Below are 27,448 nucleotides of genomic sequence, written 5' to 3' on the forward strand. Positions count from 1 at the left end.
CACATAATTCTGTCAAAATGCCAGTCAGAGTTACATTACTTTGCCTGCACAGTCCCCTTATGATAGTTAGTAAGTGTTGCAAGTATGAAAGCAATAGCTTTGATGCTTAAGGAATAAAATGGACCTAAACACAAAACTTAACCAAAATTGTCAATTTTCTAAGTATAAAAAGGGCACATAATTCTGTCAAAATGCATGCCAGAGTTATCTAACTTTGCCTGCCCAGTCCCCTCATGATAGTAAGTAAGTGTACCAAGTTTGAATGCAATAGCATTGATACTTACTGAGAAAAGTGGAACTAAACGCAAAACTTAACCAAAATTTGCAATTTTTTAAGTACAAAAAGGGCACATAATTCTGTCAAAATGCACGCCAGAGTTATCTAACTTTGCCTGCCTAGTCCCCTCATGATAGTAAGTAAGTGTACCAAGTTTGAATGCAATAGCATTGATACTTTCTGAGAAAAGTGGACCTAAACGCAAAACTTAACCGGACGCCGACGCCAACGCCAACGCCAACGCCAACGCCAACGCCGACGCCAAGGTGATGACAATAGCTCATAATTTTTTTTCAAAAAATAGATGAGCTAAAAATAAATATTTGTGTTTTTTAACTGTTTCATAAAAAAAAATGGGGGGGGGGGGTGAGGTGGGGGGGGTATAGTGTGAGGGTGTGGTGGTAATTTGTGAGATGATCTTAAAAAAAAAAAAAAAAAAAAAAAATAGGGGGGGGGGGGGGGGATTCGGGTGGGGGGAGGGGGGGTGGGGATTCTTGGGTGTGATGGTTGGACGGTATTTCAAACATAAAATAATCAAAATAAATAGTTTTGTTTTTTAACCGTTTAAAAAAAAATTGGGGAGGGGGTGGGGTGGGGGGGGGGTATAGTGTGAGGGTGATCTTAAAAAAAAAAAAAAAAAAAATAGGGGGGGGGGGGGGGGGTTGGGGGGGGGGGGGGGGGCGGGCGATGGTTTGGGTGGAGTCTATTGTGGTATGTCAGGTAAGAGTAGTTTTGTCAAAGTATCAATCAAATCTAATCATAAATAAAGAAGTTATGGCAATTTTAGAGAAATCTAATAATTTGACCTTGAGAGTCAAGGTCATTCAAAGGTCAAGGTAAAATTCAACTTGCCAGGTACAGTAACCTCATGATAGCATGAAAGTATTTGAAGTTTGAAAGCAATAGCCTTGATACTTAAGAAGTAAAGTGGATCGAAACACAAAATTTAACCATATATTCAAAGTTACTAAGTCAAAAAAGGGCCATAATTCCGTAAAAATGACATCCAGAGTTATGCAACTTGTCCTTTTACTGTACCCTTATGATAGTTTGCGAGTGTTCCAAGTATGATAGCAATATCTATGATACTTTAGGGGTAAAGTGGACCAATACACAAAACTTAACCAAACTTTCAATTTTCTAAGTATAAAGGGCCCATAATTCCGTCCAAATGCCAGTCAGAGTTACATAACTTTGCCTGCACAGTCCCCTTACGGTAGTTAGTAAGTGTTGCAAGTATGAAAGCAATAGCTTTGATACTTAAGGAATAAAATGGACCTTAACACAAAACTTAACCAAAATTTTCAATTTTCTAAGTATAAAAAGGGCACATAATTCTGTCAAAATGCACGCCAGAGTTATCTAACTTTGCGTGCCCAGTCCCCTCATGATAGTTAGTAAGTGTACCAACTTTGAATGCAATAGCATTGATACTTTCTGAAAAAGGTGGACCTAAACGCAAAACTTAACCAAAATTTTCAATTTTCTAAGTATAAAAAGGGCACATAATTCAGTCAAAATGCACGCCAGAGTTATCTAACTTTGCCTGCCCAGTCCCCTCATGATAGTAAGTAAGTGTACCAAGTTTGAATGCAATAGCATTGATACTTTCTGAGAAAAGTGGACCTAAACGCAAAACTTAACCGGACGCCGACGCCAAGGTGATGACAATAGCTCATAATTTAAAAAAAAAAAATAGATGAGCTAAAAATGTCTATTAAAAATTATCTATACAAACTAGAGCTTTGTCACAGATGTGACGAATACCCCCACATGCCGCATTGACACATAGTATTTTGCATGTCGTCTTCACAAAAAACAGCGGACACCATGCTCAATTTTTAAAATGCACTAAGTGACCCCTTGACCTAGTTTTTGACCCAAAAAGGCCCATGTTATAACTTGGCCTTAAGATCATCTCCATAAAACTTCTGACCAAGTTTGGTGAAGATAGGATGTACACTACTTGAATTAGAGAGCGGGCACCATGCTGAATATTAAAAAACGCACTATGTGACCCCGTGACCTATTTAAAGGCCCGGAATGGCCCATGTTCAAACTTGTCCTAGAGATCATTTAGATAAAACTTGTGACAAAGTTTGGTGAGGATTGGATGAAAACTACTTGAATTAGAGAGCGGACAACATTGTGATGTTTAAAACGCACTAAATGACCCTGTGACCTAGTTTTTGACCCGGCATGACCCATATTCAAACTTGACCTGGACATCATCTAGATACAACTTCTGACCAAGTTTAGTGAAGATTGGATGAAAACTACTTGAATTAGAGAGCGGACAACATTGTGATGTTTAAAACGCACTAAGTGACCCCGTGACCTTGTTTTTGACCCGGCATGACCCATATTCAAACTTGCCCTAGACATTATCAAGATACAACTTCTGACCAATTTTGGTGAAGATTGGATAAAAACTACTTGAATTAGAGAGCGGACAACATGGTGGGGTTTAAAACACACTAATTGACCCCGTGACCGAGTTTTTGACCCGGCATGGCCCATGTTCAACTTGACCTACACATCATCTAGTTACAACTTCTGACCAAGTGTGGTGAAGATCGGATTTAAACTACTTGAAATAGAGAGCAGACACCATGCTCAATGTGTAAAACGTACTAAGTGACCCTGTGTCCTAGTTTTTGATCTGGCATGGCCCATGTTCGAACTTGGCCTTCAGATCATCTATATAAAACTTCTGACCAAGTTTGGTGAAGATCGGATGAAAACTACTTGAATAAGAGAGGGAGGACACCATGCTGAATGTTAAACAAGAGCACCGCCTTGCGGGTGCAGACCGCTCATCTATTTTTCTTATTAAAGGTGTAGGGACCTATCTCAATTTCAATCACAAAGGATGGAGGGGTGGAGTGGAGAGGGGTGTAAAGTGTGGGGGTGTGGTCATTTATTACATTATCTTCCAAAAATGCTAAAAAATGCAAAAAAAAATAAATATTTTTTTGGGGGGAGGGGGGGGGGGGATTCTTGGGTGGGATGGTTGGACGGTATTTCAAAAATAAAATAATAAAAACAAATATTTGTGTTTTTTAACCATGTTTGAAATAAACAAGAGATGTGTTTGTCAGAAACACAATGCTCCCTATTGCGCCGCTTTGAAATTATTATTTTTATTTTTTTTTACCTTTCAGCCTGAAGGATAACCTTGACCTTGAATTTCCGCCACTCAAAATGTGCAGCTTTATGAGAAGGCCGCTTTGAAATATTATTTTTTTGACCTTTGACCTTGAAGGATGACCTTAAACTTCCACCACTAAAAATGTGCAGCTTCATGATAACGCCGCTTTGATTGTTTTTTTTTAACCTTAGACCTTGAAGGATGACCTTGACCTTGAAGAATGACCTTGACCTTGAACTTCCACCACTCAGAATGTGCAGCTTCATGATAATGCCGCTTTGAAATTTGTTATTTGTTTTTTGACCTTTGACCTTGAAGGATGACCTTGACCTTGAAGGATGACCTTGACCTTGAAGGATGACCTTAAACTTCCACCACTCAAAATGTGCAGCTTCCTGAGACCGCCGCTTTGCATTATTTTATTTTTTTTGACCTTGAAGAATGACCTTGACCTTGAACTTCCACCACTCAAAATGTGCAGCTTCATGAGATACACATGCATGCCAAATATCAAGTTGCTATCTTCAATATTAAATAAGGGCTGTTTGTAAAACATGCATGCCCCTCATATGGGCTGTCAGTTGCAGTGGAAGCCATTGTGTGAATTAGTTTTTTTACACTTTGACCTTGACATTTGACCTAGTGATCTGAAAATCAATAGGGGTCATCTGCCAGTCATGATCAACATACCTATGAAGTTTCATGATCCTAGCCTAATTTTTCTTGAGTTATCATCAGGAAACCATTTTACTGTTTCTAGTCACTGTGACCTTGACCTTATACCTAGTGACCTGAAAATTTATAGGGGTCATCTGCCAGTCATGATCAATGTACCTATGAAGTTTCATGATCATAGGCGTAAGCATTTTTTAATTATCATCCGGAAACCATTTTACTATTTCGAATAACTGTGACCTTGACCTTTGACCTAGTGATCTGAAAATCATAAGGGGTCATCTGCCAGTCATGATCAATGTACCTATGAAGTTTCATGATCCTAGGCAGAAGCATTCTTGAGTTATCATCCGGAAACCATTTACTATTTCGAGTCACTGTGACCTTGACCTTTGACCTAGTGACCTTAAAAATAAATAGAGGTCATCTGCCAGTCATTATCAATGTACCTATGAAGTTTCATGATCCTAGGCGTAAGCATTCTTGAGTTATCATCCGGAAACCATTATACCATTTCGAGTAACTGTGACCTTGACCTTTGACCTAGTGACCTGAAAATCAATAGGGGTCATCTGCCAGTCATGATCAATGTACCTATGAAGTTTCATGATCCTAGGCGTAAGCATTCTTGAGATATCATCCGGAAACCATTTTACTATTTCTAGTCACTGTGACCTTTGACCTAGTGACCTGAAAATCAATAGGGATCATTTGCCAGTCATGATCAATGTACCTATGAAGTTTCATGATCCTAGGCCTAAGCATTCTTGAGTTATCATCCGGAAACCATTTAACTATTTCGAGTCACTGTGACCTTGACCTTTGACCTAGTGACCTGAAAATCAATAGGGGTCATCTACCAGTCATGATCAATCTACCGTAATTACTCTGTTTTCGGACACTTAAAAATAATAATTTTTTTTCGTGTCCGAAAACATAGATATGAAAAATATTCACAAAATGCAGGTGTCCGAAAACATAGAGTCGAAAATTGAAGTGTCAGAAAATAGCGTCAATTGTATCAACGACTACCGGTAATAGCATGCGCTTGTAAAATACCATGCCGTATAGTATAAATTACAGTTATATACAAAATGTATATATATGCACTGCATTTTAAATAATTTTAAATGCTTAATTTATTTGACAGAAAGTTACTACAAGGTTGTACTTTGACTAACGAGTTCAAAGATGAGAATGTGACGTACCGATACTCGCTAGTATGAACCTGTAATTAACGCAAAAAAAGCAAACTATGAATTCTTTGTTTGTTCATTTCAGATACCGGTAGTTGTTTTCTAACACCTTCCATTGTTCGTAAAACTTACAATAGGGTTCATCACACTTTGAAGCGTTTAGTATTTGTCACAGTTATTTTACTTAGAAGGGGTAGGACCATTGCGGTAGATAATTGAACTGTTAATCAGTACTGGCCCTGGTAAGTGTCATAACGCTTATGCTATCGGGCAAAACCATTGTTTAATACCGGTTTACACTGTTATTTACCCAATAACGCAATGTAATGGTCTGTTGCCCTCAGGCATGCACCTTCCATGTTTTATGATGTTAATCTGGTTGTAAAACCCCATGATCGAAGTGTCATTAGATATCGAAAACAGGACCGAAATTTGGTAAAATTGCACTGTAAACTATTTTGTCCGAAAACTTAGAGACATAAATAATGGACGAAAAATTGTGTGTCCCAAAATTAAGAGTCATGAAAAATAATTATTTTTGCTAAAAAAGGGGGTGTCCGAAAACTTAAGAGTGTCGGAAAACATAGAGTTATTACGGTACCTATGAAGTTTCATGATCCTAGGCCTAAGCGTTCTTGAGTTATCATCCGGAATCCATCTGGTGGACGGACCGACTGACATGTGCAAAACAATATACCCCCTCTTCTTCGAAGGGGGGCATAAAAAGTTATGGCAAATGTTAAAGTTTTTGGACGGACAGACGCCATATATTTGACTTTGAAGGATGACCTTTACCTTCACCTTTCACCTCTCAAAATGTTCAGCTCCATGAGTTACACATGCATGCCAACTATCAAGTTGCTATCTTCAATATTGAAAAAGTTATGGCCAATGTTAAAGTTTTCGAACAGACAGACACCATAAATTTGACATTTGACCTTGAAGGATGACCTTGACCTTTCACCACTCAAAATGTGCAGCTCCATGAGATACACATGCATGCCAAAATAAAGATGCTATCTTAAAAAGTGAAAAAGTTATGGCCAATGTTAAAGTTTTTTTGGACTGACAGACAGACTGACTGACATACTGACGGACAGTTCAACTGCTATATGCCACCCTATTGGGGGCATAATTTTTTTTTTTTTGGGGGGGTGGGGGTGGGAATAGTGTGAGGGTGTGGTGGTCATTTATTAGATGATCTTTAATTAAAAAAAAATAATGGGGGGATTGAGGGGGGGGGGGGGGGGCGTGGGGGATGGTTTGGACGGAGTCAATGGTGGTATGTCAGGTAAGAGTTGTTTTGTCAAAGTATCAATAGAATCTTATCATTAATAAAGAAGTTATGGCAATTTTAGCAAGATTTAATAATTTGACCTTAAGAGTCAAGGTAATTCAAAGGTCAAGGTAAAATTCAACTTGCCAGGTACAGTACCCTCATGATAGCATGAACGTATTTAAAGTTTAAAAGCAATAGCCTTGATACTTTAGTAGAAAAGTGAATCTAAACACAAAATGTAACCATATATTCAAAGTTAATAAGTCAAAAAAGGGCCATAATTCGGTAACAATGACAACCAGAGTTATGCAACTTGTCCTTTACTGTCCCCTTATGATAGTTTGCGAGTGTTCCAAGTATGAAAGCAATATCTATGATACTTTAGGGGTAAAGTGGACCAAAACACAAAACTTAACCAAATTTTCAAGTATAAAGGGCCCATAATTCCGTCAAAATGCCAGTCAGATTTACATAACTTTGCCTGCCCAGTCCCCTTACCATAGCTAGTAAGTGTTGCAAGTATGAAAGCAATGGCTTTGATACTTAAGAAAAAAAGTGGACCTAAACACAAAACTTATTTTCAATTTTCTAAGTATAAAAAGGGCACATAATTCTGGTAAAATGCCAGTCAGAGTTACATAACTTTGCCTGCACAGTCCCCTTATGATAGTCAGTAAGTGTTGCAAGTATGAAAGCAATAGCTTTGATACTTAAGGAATAAAATGGACCTGAACACAAAACTTAACCAAAATTTTCAATTTTTTAAGTATAAAAAGGGCACATAATTCTGTCAAAATGCAAGCCAGAATTATCTAACTTTGCCTGCCCAGTCCCTCCATGATAGTAAGTAAGTGTACCAAGTTTGAATGCAATAGCATTGATACTTTATGAGAAAAGTGTACCTAAACGCAAAACTTAACCGGACGCTGACGCCATGGTGATGACAATAGCTCATAATTTTTTTTCAAAAAAAAGATGAGCTAAAAACGCACTAAGTGACCCCGTGACCTAGTTTTTGACCCGACAAGGCCCATGTTCAAACTTGTGTTAAGATCATCTAGTTACAACTCCTGACCAAGTTTGGTGAAGATCGGATGAAAACTACTTGAATAAGAGAGCGGACAACATGCTGAATGTTTAAAACACACTAAGTGACCCGGTGACCTAATTTTTGACCCGGCAAGGCCCATGTTCGAACTTGGCCTAGACATCACGTAGATACAACTTCTGACCAAGTTTGGTGAAGATCGGATGAAAACTACTTGAATTAGAGAGCGGACAACATGCTGAATGTTTAAAACGCACAAAGTGACCCCGTGACCTAGTTTTTGACCCGGCCAGGCCCATGTTCGAACTTGGCCTAGACATCATGTAGATACAACTTCTGACCAAGTTTGGTGAAGATCGGATGAAAACTACTTGAATTAGAGAGCGGACACTTAATACGGACCGACCGACCGACAGACAAGTTCATTTTTATATACCCCCCTTAACTTCGTTTGTGGGGGTATAATTACAGTTACAAATTTAGACACACAATGACAATTGCATTGAGGTCTGGTCTAAACAAAACTTGTCTTTGTGGGTAAAACTCCAACAGGCAGATTGATAAAAGAACATGATTATTGGCTAACCCCAAATATATGCTTCAATTCAACAGAAGATGTCGGAAGGCATAAATATAAACAAATGAAGATGTTAGATTTGTAAATCTTGTCAAGCATATGAGTCGTGTTCTGAGAAAACTGGGCATAATGCATATGCGTAAAGTGTCGTCCTAGATTAGCCTGTGCAGTCCACACAGGCTAATCAGGGACGACACATTCCGCTTTTATGACATTTTTCGTTAAAATGAAGTCTCTTCTTACCAAAAACTCAATTTAGGTGGAAAGTGTCGTCCCTGATTAGCCTGTGCAGACTGCACAGGCTAATTTGGGACGACACTATACTCACATGCATTATTCCCAGTTTTCTCAGAAAGCGACTCATATACAAGTCTGCTCATGGCTGATGACTGATCTGTACTGACCACAACACTGTTAAACGTCCTCAGAATGTTGGCAATGTTTGGCTGCTCTTGGAACCCTGGGGAGGGCAGTACTGGGGGCACGGAGAGGGCGCTGTGGGTGGACGTGGTGAGGCTGGGAGAGGACCCGTGACCGCTCTCTCCCTCGCTGTCATAGCTCGTCTGAAATACAGGTACATCCAATGTCAACTCTTTACCACTCAGATTAACACTGATGTGTTTGTAGTTCCTTAGAAAATCAAATTAGATTCAAGACCTTTTTTGGCTAGATTGAACTTTACAGGTACGCAGTTGTTTACCACTATTGACAAAGCAGGGGTTTAAAGGCGGTAGCCCCCGATACTAGGGAAATATATAGGATAAAAAGGATTATTAGGTGTTGCGTTAAGTGTTAGGTGTTACGTTTTGCGCGCTTAGCAACGATACAATTATACGCTTTTCAATTCTTTTTTACGTACCGGTAAAGTTCAATCGTCCCACCTTTTTTTACTAGATAACAGTTTTGAATGCTTCATTTTTAACATAAAGGTACTGATGAGCAGCAAAAAACAAACAAGGGCTGTTTGTAAAACATGCATGCCCCCCTATATGGGCTATAAGTTGTAGTAGCAGCCATTGTGTGAATACATTTTTTGTCACTGTGAATGGTGGTGGTGGTGGTGGTGGTGGTAGCAGAAGAAATAGTAGTAGAAGTAGTAGTAGTAGTAGTAGTAGTAGAAGCAGCAGCAGTAGTAGTAGTAGTAGTAGTAGTAGTAGTAGTAGTAGTAGTAGTAGTAGTAGTAGTAGAAGTAGTAGTAGTAGTAGAGTAGTAGTAGTAGTAGTAGTAGTAGTAGTAGTAGTAGTAGTAGGTAGAAGTAATAGTAGTAGCAGTAGTAGTAGTAGTAGTAGTAGTAGTAGTAGTAGTAGTAGTAGTAGTAGTAGTAGTAGTAGAGTAGTAGTAGAAGTAGTAGAAGTAGTAGTAGTAGTTGTTGTAGTAGTTGTAGTAGTAGTAGTAGTAGTAGTAGTAGTAGTAGTAGTAGTAGTAGTAGTAGTAGTAGTAGTAGTAGTAGTACTAGTAGTAGTAGGTAGTAGTAGTAGTAGTAGTAGTAGTAGTAGTAGTAGTAGTAGTAGTAGTAGTAGTAGTAGTAGTAGTAGTAGTAGTAATAGAGTAGTAGTAGTAGTAGGTGGTGGTAGCAGAAGAAATAGTAGTAGTAGTAGTAGTAGTAGAAGTGGTAGTAGTAGTAGTAGTAGTAGTAGTAGTAGTAGTAGTAGTAGTAGAAGTAGTAGTAGTAGTAGTAGTAGTAGTAGTAAATGTAGTAGTAGTAGTAGTAGGTAGTAGTAGTAGTAGTAGTAGTAGTAGTAGTAGTAGAGTAGTAGTAAAGTAGTAGTAGTAGTAGTGGTAGTAGTAGTAGTAGTAGTAGTAGTAGTAGTAGTAGTAGTAGTAGTAGTAGTAGTAATAGTAGTAGTAGCAGTAGAAGAAGTAGTAGTAGTAGTAGTAGTAGTAGTAGTAGTAGTAGTTGTAGTAGTAGCAGCAGCAGCAGCAGCAGCAGTAGTAGTAGTAGTAGTAGTAGTAGTATGCATTTCAAAAATGCTTTTAGCCTTACATTTGGTAAAATTTAAATATATTACAAGGGAGGCAAATCTGTAACAATAAATTTTAACTGATTGCATTTGTTTCCCCTGTAGTGTATTACCTCCCCTGTCCTGCTTTTATTTATATTAATCAACAAAATTAAACATTAACACAATATTTAATATACAAAATATACAAAAAATCTCATATTCTGATAATATTTTTACTGATCCACTGTATTTTACTAAAAGGATGATGTTTCATTGGACTGATAATTATAGATTTAGGATTACAGACCAGTTGCTTCAGTAATATTGTTCAGAGTGTGCCCTGTTGGTCGCGTATGCATAAGTTGAATTATCATTCAAAAACCATTTTACTATTTCGAGTCACCGTGACCTTGACCTTTGACCTAGTAACCTCAAAATCAAAAGGGGTCATCTGTGAGTCATGATCAATGTACCCATGAAGTTTCATGATCCTAGGCCTAAGCGTTCTTGAGTTATCATCCGGAAACCACCTGGTGGACGGACGTACCGACACCTGGTGGACGGACGTACCGACCGACCTACCAACATGAGCAAAGCAATATACCCCCTCTTAATAAAAGTCAATAGCAGGCTGTTCTGGATTTATGCTGGATGCATAAAGACATTTTCACCATGCTTCTGAGCGATAAAGGGTTAACATACATTTTCCCAAACTTACAACTGCAATAACCGTGCATGCCAACTACTGAAACCAATATTATATGCCACACACACACAAATTGTCTGTGACATAGTTTAGACTTCTATGATACCACTATGACACTAAACTTACAATAACTATATAATAATTTAAAATGATCAACATTACATCATTTGTACAAGTATTAATACAGACTTAAATTCTAATCATTTATTTGTTATTTTATTTGACATGTTTTTCATGGGTTTGCATCCAGTATAACATAATTTTATACAGTGGCAAAATAGATATCTGTCAAATATGTGGATCTTTAATTTTTTGTTTTATATATACCCGGTAGTTTTAAGGCATTTGTTGATTGCACTTTCAAAGCCAGGTTTTTCAATAACCCATGCCCATTTTTTTAACCAGCTTACAATTATATTAACATCTTGAAAGTAAACCATCATGGCTGCCCACTGCAGGTCATACCATAATAGGCCCCGTTTTTTAAACGGCATACAAAATAATAATTGTATTAAAAAGTTCAAAATAGACGACCAAGTTTAAACTGACCTTTGAGACGTTGTGTGACAGGTCAAGGTCACTAATATCAGCTGACATTGGTGGTTCCACGTAGCTGTCTCTCACGTCCTCTCCCTCTAGACGCTTCACTGCAAACATAACACATACAGAATTATGTGCTGAAAATAGCACAGCAAACATAACACATACAGAATCATGTTCTGAAAATAGCACTGCAAACATAACACATACAGAATCATGTGCTGAAAATAGCACTGCAAACATAACACATACAGAATCATGTGCTGAAAATAGCACTGCAAACATAACACATACAGAATCATGTGCTGAAAATAGCTTCCACAGAGAGCCTACACCCGTCTGTTGTATAAATGTTATTTCATAAGAATCATCAGTCTTGTTCAGTATTGACATATCAAACTAAAATGCTACATTTAACTATAGTATGCAATATAAAATTTGCACAGACTAGTCAAATCAGTTCCTATCAGTCTTTGTAAAATCAAAATAGTGTTTGTTTTTTTCATAAATACATAACCTATCTAAATCATAAAGGAACACTGCTTTATGCAAATTGAGAAATGTAAATGAACGGCATCAATCAAGAAACATTAGGAACACGAGATTAACTACATAGCTATAAATTTCGGGGCAAAATTTGAAAATCCTTAACTTTTTACCCACAATGAAGAAATCAAAACATGTAAATGCAAGCAATATTCATGTTACTAAACTAAACTCTACCTTCTTTGTTTATCATTAAAGGTTTCTGCACTCTTTGTCCAATGGGACTGAGTTGAGATCAATAAATAACACAAACAATGATACCTTTGCGTTCTGCATTGTCAAATCCAGCGAAAGTTTCGGCCTTCTTCAGCAGGGGACTGTTGACGAAGGTGTTACTGGAGTACTCTCCAACACTACTCACGCAGCGACCCAGATTGGTGGCCACCTTGCCCTGCAGGAGTGCGGTCAGCTGTGATGAGACGTCGCTGAGACACGCCTCCAGGGAGGTGTTCTCTGCAGAGGTGGGCAACTCCTCCAAGTTCTGGGAACAAGGCCTCGACTGAAACAAAGGAGACAAAATTGTCATGGTTGGTTACGATGGCCCATTTCAAAGGCTCATGCCAGCTTAGGTAATAACGTGGCCTTTATTGTTGACTTCAATATAATCTTATTAAACTCTTATCATTTTTGAAACATAAGAATCATGTTTCTGTAAGCTTCTTTGACAAGTTAATAAAAGACAACAGCATTACACATGCTTGTATACAAACTAACAAAAAAGCAAGCTTTTTAGCCACTTATCAAACTCAATATTTATCCCAAAATAAATAAAAAATATGCTGACAAATTTTTTATTGATTTCGTGATAAATAGTATGTTCAAGGGCAGGTTACAACAAAAAACTGAACAACCTACTGTCAGAGTGGTTCCATTTTACTTCCTTTCAAACTCAGTTTCAGAGGATGCAATAAATTGCTTTCAAACAATGTTAAAGAAATACATAGAAACACCAAGCCCCCAGGTGTAGCTTACCGAGGGCTGCTCCTCTTCACTGAACACAGAAAGTAGCTCCACTATCAGCCGGTTCTTGGCATCACACTGCTCTCGTATCTCCTCATCTATCTGACGCAGTTTTTCTAGAGATCAGAACATAAAACATACTTAAAAGAGCTACACACTTGATTCCCATTAAAAACAAAAACTATCAATCGTATTTGTTAACCATTAAAAACAAAAACTATCAATCGTATTTGTTCATGTATTTGTTAACCATTTTATCTGACTAAAATTTATCTTAAAACAAAAAACCTAGTGCCTAACTCATAAAGTTGAATTCTTCAAACATTTATTATGCTTCTCTTTAAAAGCTTGCATTTTGCTTTAAAAGTGACTTTATGAAAGCAAAAACATAGATTTTGCAAAAATATATACATAGCGAAAAACACTATGTAAAAACCTACCAATAATGTTCTGAGCTCTTGCACTTCTCTCTGCAAACTTTTCCTCCAGTTTTCTGCGGTCCTCTTCAGCCCCAGTAATCTCTTCCTCCTCTGTCAAAAGAAACAAGCAAATTCCTTGGATTGATATCCCTCACAAAATGCTTGCAACATGAAACACAAGTACATGTACTCATATAATTATTCATTGATGCACTTAAATAAAGGATTAATGAAAACCTATAAAAGCAGTTCTAGATTAAAGCTTGGCATTAAAAAATCTGTTAAAGTAACAAAGGATGCTAATAAAAGGTGGAGTTATTAACAAATGGTGTGTACAGACAATTGTTGAGCCTCATTCAGCTTTCAGTGTATAACATCCCCGCCTTTAATTGATTCTACAAAAAAAGCTTATGAAAAGACATTTTCAAGGAAGAAATGGTGATAACTCTGCTATTGAAAGGCGGCGTGCAAACAAATTTGTGTGACCTTGACCGTAGGGACAGGGGTCTTACATGTGCCTCACTGCCTCTTAACGATGAACAATTACATTTGAAAATTGCTTTATGTATGGCAGACTCCACATACCCCTTGGAAGCCCTACCTAAGGCAGATTTAATAAAAAAACATAACATTTTACCTCAGTGTGAGACCTAGACCTTCACAATAGAGACAAGAGTATTACTTGTGACAAAAAGGAGAACAATTGTAGAAAAGCATTACAGCATACTATGTTCATATTAAAGTAGTGGCTAAATTATGAAATGTGTGATCTTTGATCTCAATGTGCGACCTTGACCTTGCATCTAGGGCTATCAGCCCCATATTATTGAGAACAACTTTGGTAAGTTTCATGGCAGTGGCTTATTTGTCTTTGGAGATACAGCTCAAGATAGAACAAATCCTACATAAAAAGGATATCAATTCAAAAAAGGTAATTAATCCATTTTTGACAAAGGGTTGTGTCGCAATTTTACATTAATCATCCTCTTATCCATATATACACTCAAACCAGGTTTCAATGAAATCTGCCCTAGCAGTTCCAAGATTTGGCTCTAGACACAAAAGTGTGTATACTTTAAAGTATAAAAGGGCCATAAGGACATATGGAAGGACGGACAGACAACGCAAACACTATATCCCTCTGCCTACGTCGGGGGATGACAACTTCAGTCAAGACAGAAGAAACAACTCCTGATAAAACAGGGAAAACAAGAGATTGCCAAGCAATATGGTGAAACTCCACCATTGTCAGTAAACTTTTTTTATTTTTTTATATTTGTTGCCATAGCAACCAAAATTTTTGACGTAGACACAAAATGAAATGACGTGCATAATCACCATATTGCCATCTATCCATGTTTCAAGTTTCATGAACAAATATCAAGAACTTTAAAAGTTATCGCAGGATCCAGAAAAGAGTGACGGACTGACTGACAGACAGACTGACAGACGGAGTGCAAACCATAAGTCCCCTTTGGTTTCACCAGTAGGGGACAATAACTCCAACCAAAGCAAGAGAAAGAAATTTTGTTTATCCAAAACATATCAGGGAAAAAGGCTTCAAATTCTTTAAAATACTTACACTGACAATACACAATAGTTCACCCGCAGAATGAAAGATTACTTTATTTTCATACAATTACACATTAAAACAGAAGAATAACATTTAACATATGCATTTTAACTTAATGATTGACGATTTATAAATCTCACAAAAACCTACCTTCTTCTGGACATTGAGCCACTGTCTGTCTGAGGATGTGTGCCCACTTGCTCATCTCTGCCGTCGAGTTGAACACTATTTCAAACATAACTGGGGCTTGTTTGTTCTGCGATATAAGATAGATGCCCTTTGTGTCGCGTTCATCTTGCTTCTCCCTGACCAGCAGGTTGAAAAGGGACACAACTCCGTACTAGAATAGATAATATACATCTTCAAAGTTACTTCCCTTTAACTAATGTTTTTTTTATTTTTTAGATTAGAATAAGTATCATCACCTGACGACTGTCAAGAGGCATATTTTAATTGTCATATATAATCGAAATGCATTAATAAACTTTCACACACAATTTTCCTTTTCCAAATCAACAGTTTCTTAGCTATTTAAAATAGCTGTTAATGCAAGCTACAAATGCCCCTGAGGTTGTTTTTTTATACTCAAAAAGTGTTCTTAAAGTTGGTGAAAACAGACTAGTTTTATTTATTTAGTGAAACTATACATCTAAATGCCCTCTTTAAATACAAGAATTTTATTAAAATAAATTGAACATCAAAAAAGCTTTGCACAAGAAAATTAAACAAATGGCAGAGACTTCATATTAATTAAAGACTTATGATATTTGTATTCCACACTTCCTCCAAAACACTTATATCTTTATGTAAAGTTTAACTGGAATTTTCTTTCATACCTTTTTCTTATTCTTTTATTATTTCAAATATGCAAAATGAAACTACATCATGTAATTTCGCTCAGCACAAGAAATGTACAGAGGGAAATAATTAAACCACAGATAAACGTTCTGGTCTTCATGACAAGTAAGACCTTATTATCTTGAGAGTAGAACGAGTATTTCTGGTTGTTTTCTTGCAGGAAGAAGAGTATGTCATTCAGCAGGACTGCCAACACTTCCACCGCCTTCCCTCCTCGGCCCATCTTCAATCCCACAATTCCTTCATGACGAAGCACACGCCCTCCTTGTAATATATCTTTGTTCTGAAAGAATTTAACCCTTTGCATGCTGAATTTCTAATTTTTTTATTTTCTTATTTTATTTTCCCAAGAATACTATCAGAATAGCAAACAGTTATGATCCAGATGAGACGCCACTTCTGTGGCATCTCATCTGGATCCAAACTGTTTGCAAAGGCCTTCAAAATTCGGTTCCAGCACTGAAAGAGTTAATTTATCTTTATTCTTCAAAGATGCATGTTCATTTCACTATTTTAGATAAAATGTTTAATGGGTTGGAGGCATAGAGGAACTATTAAGATAAAACTTGATTTGTGTTTACTTCTATCACTATTCATCAACTGAACTCAGTTATGTTAAAATCATGTTTGATATAATATTTATGTAAACAAGAGCACCTCATAGCGGGTTCAAACGCTTGGCTGTGGGTGCAGTTTTGAGTAAATGAAAGCTTGTCAGAAGAAAAGGAAGAAAGGGGTGTGGCGTGTAGAACTGATCAAGGTGCATCTACATATGAAGTTTCAAAGTTGTAGGTGGAAGCACTTTGATTTTAGAGCCTATGTTAAAGTTTTATATTAGAGGTCACAGTGACCTTGACCTTTGACCTTGTGACCCAAAAATGGGTGTGGCATGTAGAACTCATTGAGGTGCATCTACATATGAAGTTTCAAAGTTGTAGGTGGAAGCACTTTGATTTTAGAGCCTATGTTAAAGTTTAATATTAGAGGTCACAGTGACCATTGACCTAGTGACCCAAAAATGGGTATGGCATGCAGAACTAATCAAATTGCAGCTACATATGAAGTTTCAAAGTTGTAGGTGGAAGCACTTTGATTTCAGAGCCAATGTTAAGGTTTTAGCACGACGCATACGGTGGACGGCGATGAGACATAATATGCATCAAAAATAAAGAAAGCCTGAAGTTAAAAGGAGTGCTATAAATAAATTAAGCTGTCTCTGCAGCACAGAGCATTTTTTGATATCTTAGGCAATGTTGAAGATACTGCTCAGCATGTCTTTGTTTTCAGAAGAACCTACAGAAGGAACCTATTTGAGATATGTGATATCAATAAGCTTAGTTGTTTGCATGAAAACCAACATTGAACTTCTCGCCCCTGTGCATCACATGTGACCTCATATCGAGCCTGTTATAGACAAACTTACCTTTAACTTCTTGCCTTTGTGCATCACATGTGACCTCACATCGAGCCTTATATAGACAAACTTACCTTTAACTTCTTGCCCCTGTGCATCACATGTGACCTCACATCGAGCCTATTATAGACAAACTTACCTTTAACTTCTTGCCCCTGTGCATCACATGTGACCTCACATCGAGCCTTATATAGACAAACTTACCTTTAACTTCTTGCCCCTGTGCATCACATGTGACCTCACATCGAGCCTATTATAGACAAACTTACCTTTAACTTCTTGCCCCTGTGCATCACATGTGACCTCACTTATAGCCTGTTATAGACAAACTTACCTTTAACTTCTTGCCCCTGTGCATCACATGTGACCTCACATCGAGCCTATTATAGACAAACTTACCTTTAACTTCTTGCTCCTGTGCATCACATGTGACCTCACATCGAGCCTATTATAGACAAACTTACCTTTAACTTCTTGCCCCTGTGCATCACATGTGACCTCACATATAGCCTGTTATAGACAAACTTACCTTTAACTTCTTGCCCCTGTGCATTACATGTGACCTCACATCCAGCCTGTTGGAGATGTCCCTCAGCTTCATGGCGCGGTGTGCTGCGTCCACCTGGTCGTCCACTGCCTTGAGGACGTCCCTGCTGCGCTCCAGTGCCGTCATCAGCTGCTCCAATTCCTTCTTCTCTGAGAACCACACACAAGGGGTTATAATACATGTGTGTAAAGTATCGTCCCTGATTAGCCTGTGCAGTCTGCACAGGCTTATCAGGGACGATACTTTTCGCCTACACTAGATTTATTTTTTTTTAAAAAGGGACATTTTTTAATTAGATGAGAAATTATTTTAAACAAAAAGTGTTGTCCCTTATTAGCCTGTCGAGATTGCACAGGCTAATCTTGGACGAAACTGGTCGCAAATGCATTAAGCCCTGTTTTCCCAGAAAATATGGACTTTAGAAGTTTTGAGCTTTTTTATGACCAGCTCAATTTGATCAGCACCTTGTAAGTAGTTTAAATTGATATGTTTCCTTATTTTTTTTACATAGAAATGTTATCGTTTCATTTTTCTATGTGACATGGAAGGAACAGAGGGAAATTCTGCCCCTCTGGTCTGGTTAATGTGTCGGTCATTTAAAATGCTTTTTTTTTGTAATATACAGAAAAGATCATATCACATAATGAAAAGAATCTCTTGCTCAGAATTGGCATCAAACTTTTTCCATATGCATTTCTATTGACTTTATCATTACACTGTTCTCCCAGATAGAATAGAAAGCCCCTTTTGCGTTGCTACCTTTTGTAGAATGCAGAATGGAGTCAATGAGTATCGGGTACTTGGTGGGCCTCTGTGTGATGATCTGGATGAAGTCAGGGATCTCTCGCTTCTGACACATCGGGTGCTCTGTCGTCGTCTGGAATCACAAATTGTACTCTCATTTTCATTTTGCAATTTTCTTTTGTATAGAAAACTGTGAAACCATTATAATTTGTCAGACATTAATTTTCGTCTTTTTCGTCCTTCGACTGATGGACGAATTCAAGATCCTAACGAACAATCATGTCCCATATTTGAAACAAATAAGACTGAATTACCGTAGACATGAGGCATTTAAATCCAGCGTAATCCATGCATATACACAGGGCTCGAAATTAACACTCGCACACTCGCAAAATGCTGAGAAAAAAAGATTGCAAGGTTAGTTATACGCCACTAGTATTTTTTGCAAGTAAAGAAATAGTGAAAAAAAAAACGAGTTATATTGCTAAATGGGTTCGACGGCGTGAACGCTAAACCCTAGGTCAATTTTTTGAACGTCAGAATACCCATATGCGGAAGCGCGCACCTTGTTTGTAGACTGGTATACTTACAGTACAGATACCCGGATGGTATTGATACAAATAACATGAAACAGTCGACTATTCACACTCAAGTTAAATCCGGTTTTGACACAAAGGGGTGTACATTATACAGTGTACTGACAACTGACATTTCCTGTAAAACGCGAATGCAATAAGGCTGTATCGAAAGCGTCGACTTCGTTTAGGTATAATAGTGTTGATTAGCGCTAATTGTTAACAACTTTATTACCCATTGTGTGTGTTGTGTTTTTCACGGGTGTTGCCGATTATACAGCCAACACGCGGCGAATCTGGATTAAAGACAATACTATTAAACGCAGTTAAAATATGACGATGTGTGATCAACGCCTGACTGAAATATATTCTGCGCTTTTATTACAAATTCATAAAGAACATATTGATTTGTGTTTGGTAACTTATCCGCTAATCATAACAAAGAACGTGTCAATGACATAAAATTATAAGGGACAGTTACTATAATCTGAAATAACAGACTTGTTAATTGGCATATGCCAAACAAGGCCCACCTCCTGCAAGTGACTACCAAGTGTCACCCCTCTTTCCCCAGCACAATTTTTTCGCAACCGCGTATTACATGTATTACAAACATTACAAACAAATCGGACGCTTTTTTTCAAAACCAGAAATGGACGAATTCAAGTGCTGACGAAATAGTCATTTATTATAAAAAGGACGAAATTTCGTGCTGACGAAAATAAATGTTTTCACAGTATAAGTTGTGAGTATTTACAATATCTACATAGTTTTCAAAATTTAAGGGTTTTTAAGCGAACATTGTTTAATGTTTTAGACCAGGTTATGGGTATAAACTGTACTAAAAAATAATTTTAATTGCTTATGTGGATCACACATGGGATTATTTTATATACAAAATTAAAAATCATCTGCATTCAACACTTCCTTTAAATTGTTTTCTTTGTGGAAAAATATTAATGATTTGACCTAGTATATAACAAGGAGGTGATTTCTGTGCCCTTACCTTTATGAATTGTTGGAACTTCCGGTCTTTCATCATCATGTCTTTGTAATTCTGCACGGACTCCAGATGGGCACTACAGAACATCCCATACGATGCTTTCATCTTATCTCCAAAGGCTCCAGAGAACTGAGGTAGAAACAAAGAGGAGTCTGGACTCGTGAATCTACCAGAAACCTCAGGGATTTACTAGAAACTCTGGGTGTCTTTCTTCTTTCATCAGGGATGTTATTATTTAACTGATAGCCAAAAGATTGATTCAAACTATATTTGTTTTCTTTTGAATAACACAAAAATTGTGACATTATCAAATATCAAAGATATCATCTCAGACCCCTGGTAAAATAAGATTTAGAGAAAAATCCCTGTTTAATTTGAAAATAACAAATCTGTTTAATATATTAACTCTGTACGACCCAGACAAATACAACATGAATGGTAGGAAAAAACTACTCTATTATCCACATGTGGAAGTAGTTTTTTGTGCATTGTGTTAACCCTTTTTCACTCAGAAATGAACTTTGATGCATTTAAAGTCCTTTAGAAAATCAAATTAAATTTAAGTCCTTTCTTAATATATTCAAGTTTAAAAGGCTTCATTTCCAACCCTTAGATATGGTAATGAGCATCAAACAGCATAAAACCTGAACAGACTGCTAGTTACTCGCAGGCTGTTCTGGTTTTATCCTCTTAGCATATAGCCATTTTCGCTTTTCTTCTGAGTGACAAAAGGTTAAACACTAGGAAAGTAAAACAATAATAGCCTCACTATCACATTCATCATAAAGCAGACTTCAAATTTCTGTTAAAATAGGAAATCATGCAGTCTTCATTAGATTTTTAGATTACCTTTAAAAACTCAATGAAAACATAACAACAACAAGATGTGTTTGTGAAACACAATGTCTCCATATATGATGTTTGACCTTGAAGGATGACCTTGACCTTGTGAAGGATGACCTTGACCTTTCACCACTCAAAATGTGCAGCTCCATGAGATACACATGCATGCCAAATATCAAGTTGCTATCTTCAATATTGCAAAAGTATTAATAAAATAAGTGATTTGGGCCACATATATTTGACCTCTGACCTTGAAGGATGACCTTGACCTTTCACCACTCAAAATGTGCAGCTCCATGAGATGCACATGCATGCCAAATATCAAGTTGCTATCTTCAATATTGCAAAAGTATTTATAAAATAAGCGATTTGGGCCACATATATTTGACCTCTGACCTTGAAGGATGACCTTGACCTTTCACCACTCAAAATGTGCAGCTCCATGAGATACACATGCATGCCAAATATCAAGTTGCTATCTTAAATATTGCAAAAGTATTCATAAAATGAGCGATTTTGGCCACATATATTTGACCTCTGACCTTGAAGGATGACCATGACCTTGAACTTTCACCACTCAAAATGTGCAGCTTCATGAGATACGCATACTAGCCAAATATGAAGTTGCTATCTTCAATATAACAAAAGTTATTGCAAAATGTTAAAGTTGGCGCAAACAGACCAACAGACAGACCAACAGACAGGGCAAAAACAATATGTCCCCCACTACAATAGTGGGGGACATAACAAATCCAATAATTCCTCACTATTACTCACCTGCCCCACTAGTGTGGCCCCTATTTCATCGATCATCTTGTCTGGCCTCTTGCTCTGCAGCATCTGCAGTGTGCGCAGGAATTCCATATGGACGTCTGTGAGGTCATCTAGCCGAGGGAACATGCTGTTCACCATCTGAGGCGGCATGTGCAGCTCATTCACCATGCCGTCTCTGAATAACTGTGAATAAACAACAGGGAAATATACCTGAATAACTGAGAATATACAACAGGGAACTGTCCCTGAATGAACTGTGAATAACAGGAAAATTTAACTGAATAACTGTGTATATACAACAGGGAAATTTACCTGAATAACTGTGAATATACAACAGGGAAGTTTACCTGAAAAACTGTGAATATACAACAGGGAACTGTCTCTAAATAACTGTGAATATACAACAGGGAACTGTACCTGAATAACTGTGAATATACAACAAGGACAACAGGAAACTGTCTCTGATTAACTGTGAATATACAACAGGGAACTGACTCTGAATAACTGTGAATATACAACAGGGAACTGTCTGTGAATAACTGTTAATAAACAACAGGGAACTGTCTCTGAATGACAGAGAATATACAACAGGGAGCTGTCTCTGAATCGCTGTGAATAAACAGCATGGGACTGTCTCTGAATAACCGGAATATACAACAGGGAACTGTCACTGAATAACTGTGAATAAACAACAGGGAACTGTCTCTGAATATCTGTGAATATAAAACAATGAACTGTCTCTGAATAACTGTGAATAAACAACAGGGAACTCTCCCTGAATAACTGAATAGTTAACAGGGAACCGATCCTGAATAACTGTGAATAGACAACGTGGCACTGTCCCTGAATAACTGTGAATATACAACAGGGAACTGTCTTTGAATACCTGTGAATACACAACAGGGCACTGTCCCTGAAATACTATGAATATACAACAGGGAACTGTCCCTGAATAACTGTGAATATACAACAAGGAACTGCCTCTGAATAACTGTGAATAGACAACATGGAACTGTCTCTGAATAACTGTTAATATGCAACAGGGAACTGTCACTGATTAACTTTGAATATACAGCAAGGAACTGTCACTGAATAACTGTGAATATATAACAGGGAACTGTCCCTGAATAACTGTGAATATACAACAGGGAACTGTCACTGATTAACTGTCTATATAAAACAGGGAACTGTCCCTACAAAACTATGAATATACAACTGGGAACTGTCCCTGAAATACTATGAATTTACAACAGGGAACTGTCCCTGAATAACTGTGAATATACAACAGGGATCTGTCTCTAAATGACTGTGAATATACCCCAGAATACTGTCCCTAAATAACAATGAATATACAACAGGAAACTATCCCTGAATAACTGTGAATATGCAACAGGGAACTGTCCCTGAATAACTGTGAATATACAACAGGGATCTGTCTCTGAATAACTGTTAATATACAACAGGGCATTGTCTCTGAATAACTGTGAATAAACAACAGGGAAATGTCACTGAATAACTGTGAATATACAACAGGGAACTGTCACTGAATAACTGTGAATATACAACAGGGAACTGTCACTGATTAACCTTGAATATACAACAGGGAACTGTCACTGAATAACTGTGAATATACAACTGGGAACTGTCACTGAATAACTGTGAATAAACAACAAGGAACTGTCACTGAATAATTGTGAATAAACAACAGGGAACTGTCACTGAATAACTGTGAATATACAACAGGGAACTGGCACTGAATAACTGTGAATATACAACAGGGAACTGTCCCTGAATGAACTGTGAATATACAACAGGGAACTGTCACTGAATAACTGTGAATATACACCAGGGAACTGTCACTGAATTACTGTGAATATACAACAGGGAACTGTCACTGAATAACTGTGAATGTACAACAGGAAATGTCATTGATTAACCTTGAATATAGAACAATGAACTGTCACTGAATAACTATGAATATACCACAGGTAACTATCCCTGCATAACTGTGACTAAACAACAAGAAACTGTATCTGAATAACTGTGAATAGGCAACAGGGAACTGTCCCTGAATAACTGTGAATAGACAACAGGGAGCTGTCCATGAATAATTCTAAATATACAACAGGAACTTGTCTCTGAATAACTGAGAATATTCAACAGGACAGTCCCATAACAACTGTGTATAAACAATGGTGCATTGGTTTTTGAAGTGCCTATATACAACAGGGCAGTGTTTTGAAAGTGCAAATATAAAACTGGCATTTTTTTTTAAAGTGCAAATATACAATAGGCAGTATTTTGAGTGCTTCAAATATACTTTAGGACTGGGTTTTTAAGTCAAATATATAACAGGGCATTATTTTGAGAACTTCAAATATTCAACCAGCCAGTGTTTAAAAGATGCAAATATTCAAACGACCAGGTTTTTTAAAAAGTGCTAGTACACAACAATTAAGTGATTTGAAATAAACAACAGGGGAGTGTTGTGAAAAGTACAAATATACTATGGGGCTGTATTTTGAAAAGTGCAAATATTAAACAGAGCAGTGTTTGGAGAACCTCAAATATACAATAGGGCAGGGGTTAGAAACTGTAGATATACAATAGGGGAGTGTTTAGAAAACTGCAGATATACAATAGCGCAGTGTTTTTAATAGTGCAAAAATATTCAACAGGGCAAGGGTTTAAAAACTGCAAATGTTAAACAGGATTGTCTGATTGATTGTTTACTTTTCTTGTTGTACGCAACAATATTCAAGTCACATGACGAAGTTTGGGATGAGAATGTTCATTTTATGTGTGTCTCTTATTAAGGGGCTAGCATGGTATATTATATTATTGCATCAATTTCTGTGATAAGCCATTTAAGAAACTGTTGAAAGGTGCTTGACAGCTTTAGGCCAGATAATTTTCTTTAGACTTCTCAAGAAAATGTTAAATCACAAAAGTATGGCAACATAGATTTATTTTTAGTTTTTGTAAATGCATAACTTATTGTTTAACTCAAAGTTGGAATAATGATATAAATAATTCATCCAGATGTAACCAATATAAATACAATATGAATTTGCTAAACAATGAACAATACTTATTATAAGAAATCCGTTTAAAATTGCTTTTGCTAGATTTAGACATTCTAACCACGTATCACCAGTGAATGAAAAAAAAAGGCAGTTTAATATCACTCAAGATGTAAAAAAATCTACAGTCAGTTTCAACAAAAATAACATATCATTATCAATTAAATTGTCACACTTTTTTCACTGTACTTAACATGATGCTGTTGTCCGAGAATTTCTTTATAACAGGTATTTTAGTGAAAATACCTTTCATTATTCTTATACTTTAATGATGTTACAGTGTTGAATGTGCTGCAATACAACCAGATTTATCGGCATGGATTTATTAATGTTCTATTAATTATTGGCTGATGTTAAAACATAAGCTGTTTTATTGAAAAACAGGAAGGGTAATAAATAAAATAAATAAATAAATAAAATTAAATAAATTCAAAACTTGCCTTTGTGTAACATAAAAATTATTTTCCATACAAATTATATAATATAAACATAATCAGAAGTACATCTATAAATTACCAGTTGCAGCGTTTTTAATCTCTTGCAGTACTGTCTTTCTGTTTGTATTAATTCTGAAAAGAAAAAACACATTTGATTATAGTATGGGCAGATTTTTTCAGAAATGTTTTCCATGTTATTTGCTCATGCAATCTTTGCAGCCTTAATTCCGAGGATATTAACTTTTTTACATTGTATATTTCTAAACAAATTACTTTTCAAAACTGACATATATGACATGTCTGGTTGAGATGTAACAGTTTCATGTTCCAACTTGGATATTCAACTCAACAATTGTTAAGAAACAAGATGCTGCAATCAATAACCACAGATGCAACCAGTGGAAGCCTTGTCTGATCAATTCATTTGCCCTTTAAAGTATTAGTCCAAAATTAGGTCACGTCAAGGTAAAAAAGAGGAGAGATGTTGTGCTTGTCCCTTTTGTTGAAGGGAAGCATTAAAGCTTTTTAGTTAAGTAGTATTGATGTTGATCAAAATGGTTAACTTGGGTTAACCAATATGTTTGATATTCTGAGACAATATAATTGTGGTTCAACATCTTAGTCAAAGTGAGGTCAGTTAAAGTAGGTGTGCTGATAGTGTTCAAACACATCATCCATGCGAGTATAAAATCTTTGAAGGAAGCATTACTGATGCAAGATAAAAATGTGTCATTTTGGATTAACCAAGAATACGTAATTTTCTGAGTTAGTCTTAGTAAAGTAGGTTAATGTCAAGGTCAAATGGGGTCAAGGTGATGTGGGCGGATGTATTATGTGCTTAGATATCATCAATATAAGTATATGCTTTAGAGCTAAGGGTTTTGATTTCAAACAAAACATGTAATTTTGGTTGAGCATGAATTTAAACATTCTGAATGAGGTTAAGATTGAACAAGAGATGTGTTTGTCAGAAACACAATGCCCCCTACTGCACCGCTTTTATTTATTTATTTTTTAACATTTGGCAGGTACAGATCATTATCTCCCTTTAAAGCTTAATACTTCCCTTGGATTTGTTCTTTTGACCTTTGACCTTAAAAGAAGACCTTGACCTTTCACCACTCAAAATGTGCAGCACCATGAGATAGACATGCATGCCAAATATAAAGTTGCTATCTGAATCGACATAGAAGTTATGAGCATTTTTCGAAATGTAAACGCAAAGTGTGACGTACAGTCCGATCACTATATGCCTCGTTCGGGGGCATAAAAAGGTCATTGTCAAGTTCAAAATGAGATGGTGAAGTCGGTGTGTTGAGAGTAATTATGGATAACAAATATGCACATTAATATAAGACAATCGATCAGTTCAGGTTAACTAAGTATTTGGACCTTCTGAACAAGTCCAAATGTAGGTCGAGGTCAAGAACAAAATGAGGTCAGGTGATGTGTCTAGAGTGTTCATAGAAAACATCCATGCAAGTATCAAAGCTTTGTAGCCAGTGGTATTGATGTTAGATGAAACGTGTCATTTTGGGTCAACCAGGAATTTGCTCTGAATTAGTCCAACAGTAGGTCATGTAATGTGGGTGTGTTGAGCGTGCTAACAGATAACATCCATGTAAGTATTATTGCTTTATCGAAAGCATTACTGACGCATCATTTCGGATTAACCTTAAATGGACAGGCAAACATATAAAAGAACACACAGGGGACAATCGCTCTATGCCTTTTTGCATCAGATGTTGGGGCATAAAGATACAAACAGCATTTATCAAAAACGATAAAAAACACCTGATATTGTTTAAGACCGGAAAAGTGCTTTGATTGTTTACCCCATATAGTATCCTGTCTTTTGATGTCTTTGGAATGAAGTTTCTTGAGAATTTTCTTGTCCACTGTTTCACTCCAGTTCTCTGGTTCTTGGACAGTCAAGGGCGTTTAACTCTGACTCATCATAATGGTACGTGCGAACACCTGCTGGAAAAACATACACAGATTATACATTCATTTGCCATGTTCTGTTTTGTTAGCTTTAAAACTGGCTAATGTTTTTTTTATGGTAACTTGCAACTGAATTGATATGGGACAATTAATTTGAGACAGTTCCTCATGCAGCACTGTTAAAAGACAAAATGTTTCAAAATAAACTTGTTGGCAGTTACTGTAAAAACAGGTAAATCCCTTTTCTTACACAATGGAATGAAATGACCATAGCTCTTGGAAAACTGGGTTTCGCGCATGTACATGAGCAGGGGTTCTGAAATATTTTATGAGTCT

At 36.8% G+C, this 27,448-nt stretch overlaps 2 protein-coding genes across 6 annotated transcripts in view; both read right to left on the reverse strand.

The window, feature by feature from the left end:
* Positions 1–5,526: 5,526 nt before the first annotated feature.
* On the reverse strand, positions 5,527–21,816 carry LOC127878730 (rho guanine nucleotide exchange factor 18-like). The gene is made up of 12 exons (XM_052425259.1): positions 21,652–21,816; positions 20,035–20,160; positions 18,469–18,586; positions 17,692–17,858; positions 15,861–16,031; positions 15,041–15,230; positions 13,339–13,428; positions 12,911–13,014; positions 12,200–12,437; positions 11,402–11,499; positions 8,608–8,766; positions 5,527–5,538 (listed from the first exon to the last, which is right to left on the reverse strand). Exons 1-12 carry the CDS (start codon positions 21,814–21,816, stop codon positions 5,527–5,529), a joined length of 1,638 nt encoding a protein of 545 aa, XP_052281219.1.
* LOC127880245 (uncharacterized) overlaps positions 21,736–27,448 on the reverse strand; it is a 189,004-nt gene continuing 183,291 nt past the window's right edge. The window contains exons 29-31 of one of the 5 annotated variants that reach the window (XM_052427555.1): positions 27,004–27,148; positions 25,248–25,300; positions 21,736–21,831 (exon numbers count right to left, since the gene is read on the reverse strand). In XM_052427555.1, coding sequence (XP_052283515.1) covers positions 27,072–27,148 — 77 coding nt within the window. In that variant the 3' untranslated portion in view covers positions 21,736–21,831; positions 25,248–25,300; positions 27,004–27,071. Of the gene's footprint in view, positions 21,832–22,629; positions 22,640–25,247; positions 25,301–27,003; positions 27,149–27,448 lie in introns of those variants that run through there. The other 4 variants (XM_052427558.1, XM_052427556.1, XM_052427559.1 and 1 more) reach the window with 4 other exon arrangements.

This window comes from Dreissena polymorpha, chromosome 4 (assembly GCF_020536995.1).
Source record: "Dreissena polymorpha isolate Duluth1 chromosome 4, UMN_Dpol_1.0, whole genome shotgun sequence".
Taxonomy (NCBI): domain Eukaryota; kingdom Metazoa; phylum Mollusca; class Bivalvia; order Myida; family Dreissenidae; genus Dreissena; species Dreissena polymorpha.

Excerpts from the sequence above, each read along its gene's own strand:
- LOC127878730 (XM_052425259.1), bottom strand. The coding sequence starts at position 21,816 with ATGGTGAATGAGCTGCACATGCCGCCTCAGATGGTGAACAGCATGTTC. Across the intron at positions 20,161-21,651 it reads GGGCCACACTAGTGGGGCAG|TTCTCTGGAGCCTTTGGAGA; the intron begins GTGAGTAATAGT and ends TTTCTACCTCAG. Across the intron at positions 13,015-13,338 it reads AAGAGCTCAGAACATTATTG|AAAAACTGCGTCAGATAGAT; the intron begins GTAGGTTTTTAC and ends TCTGATCTCTAG.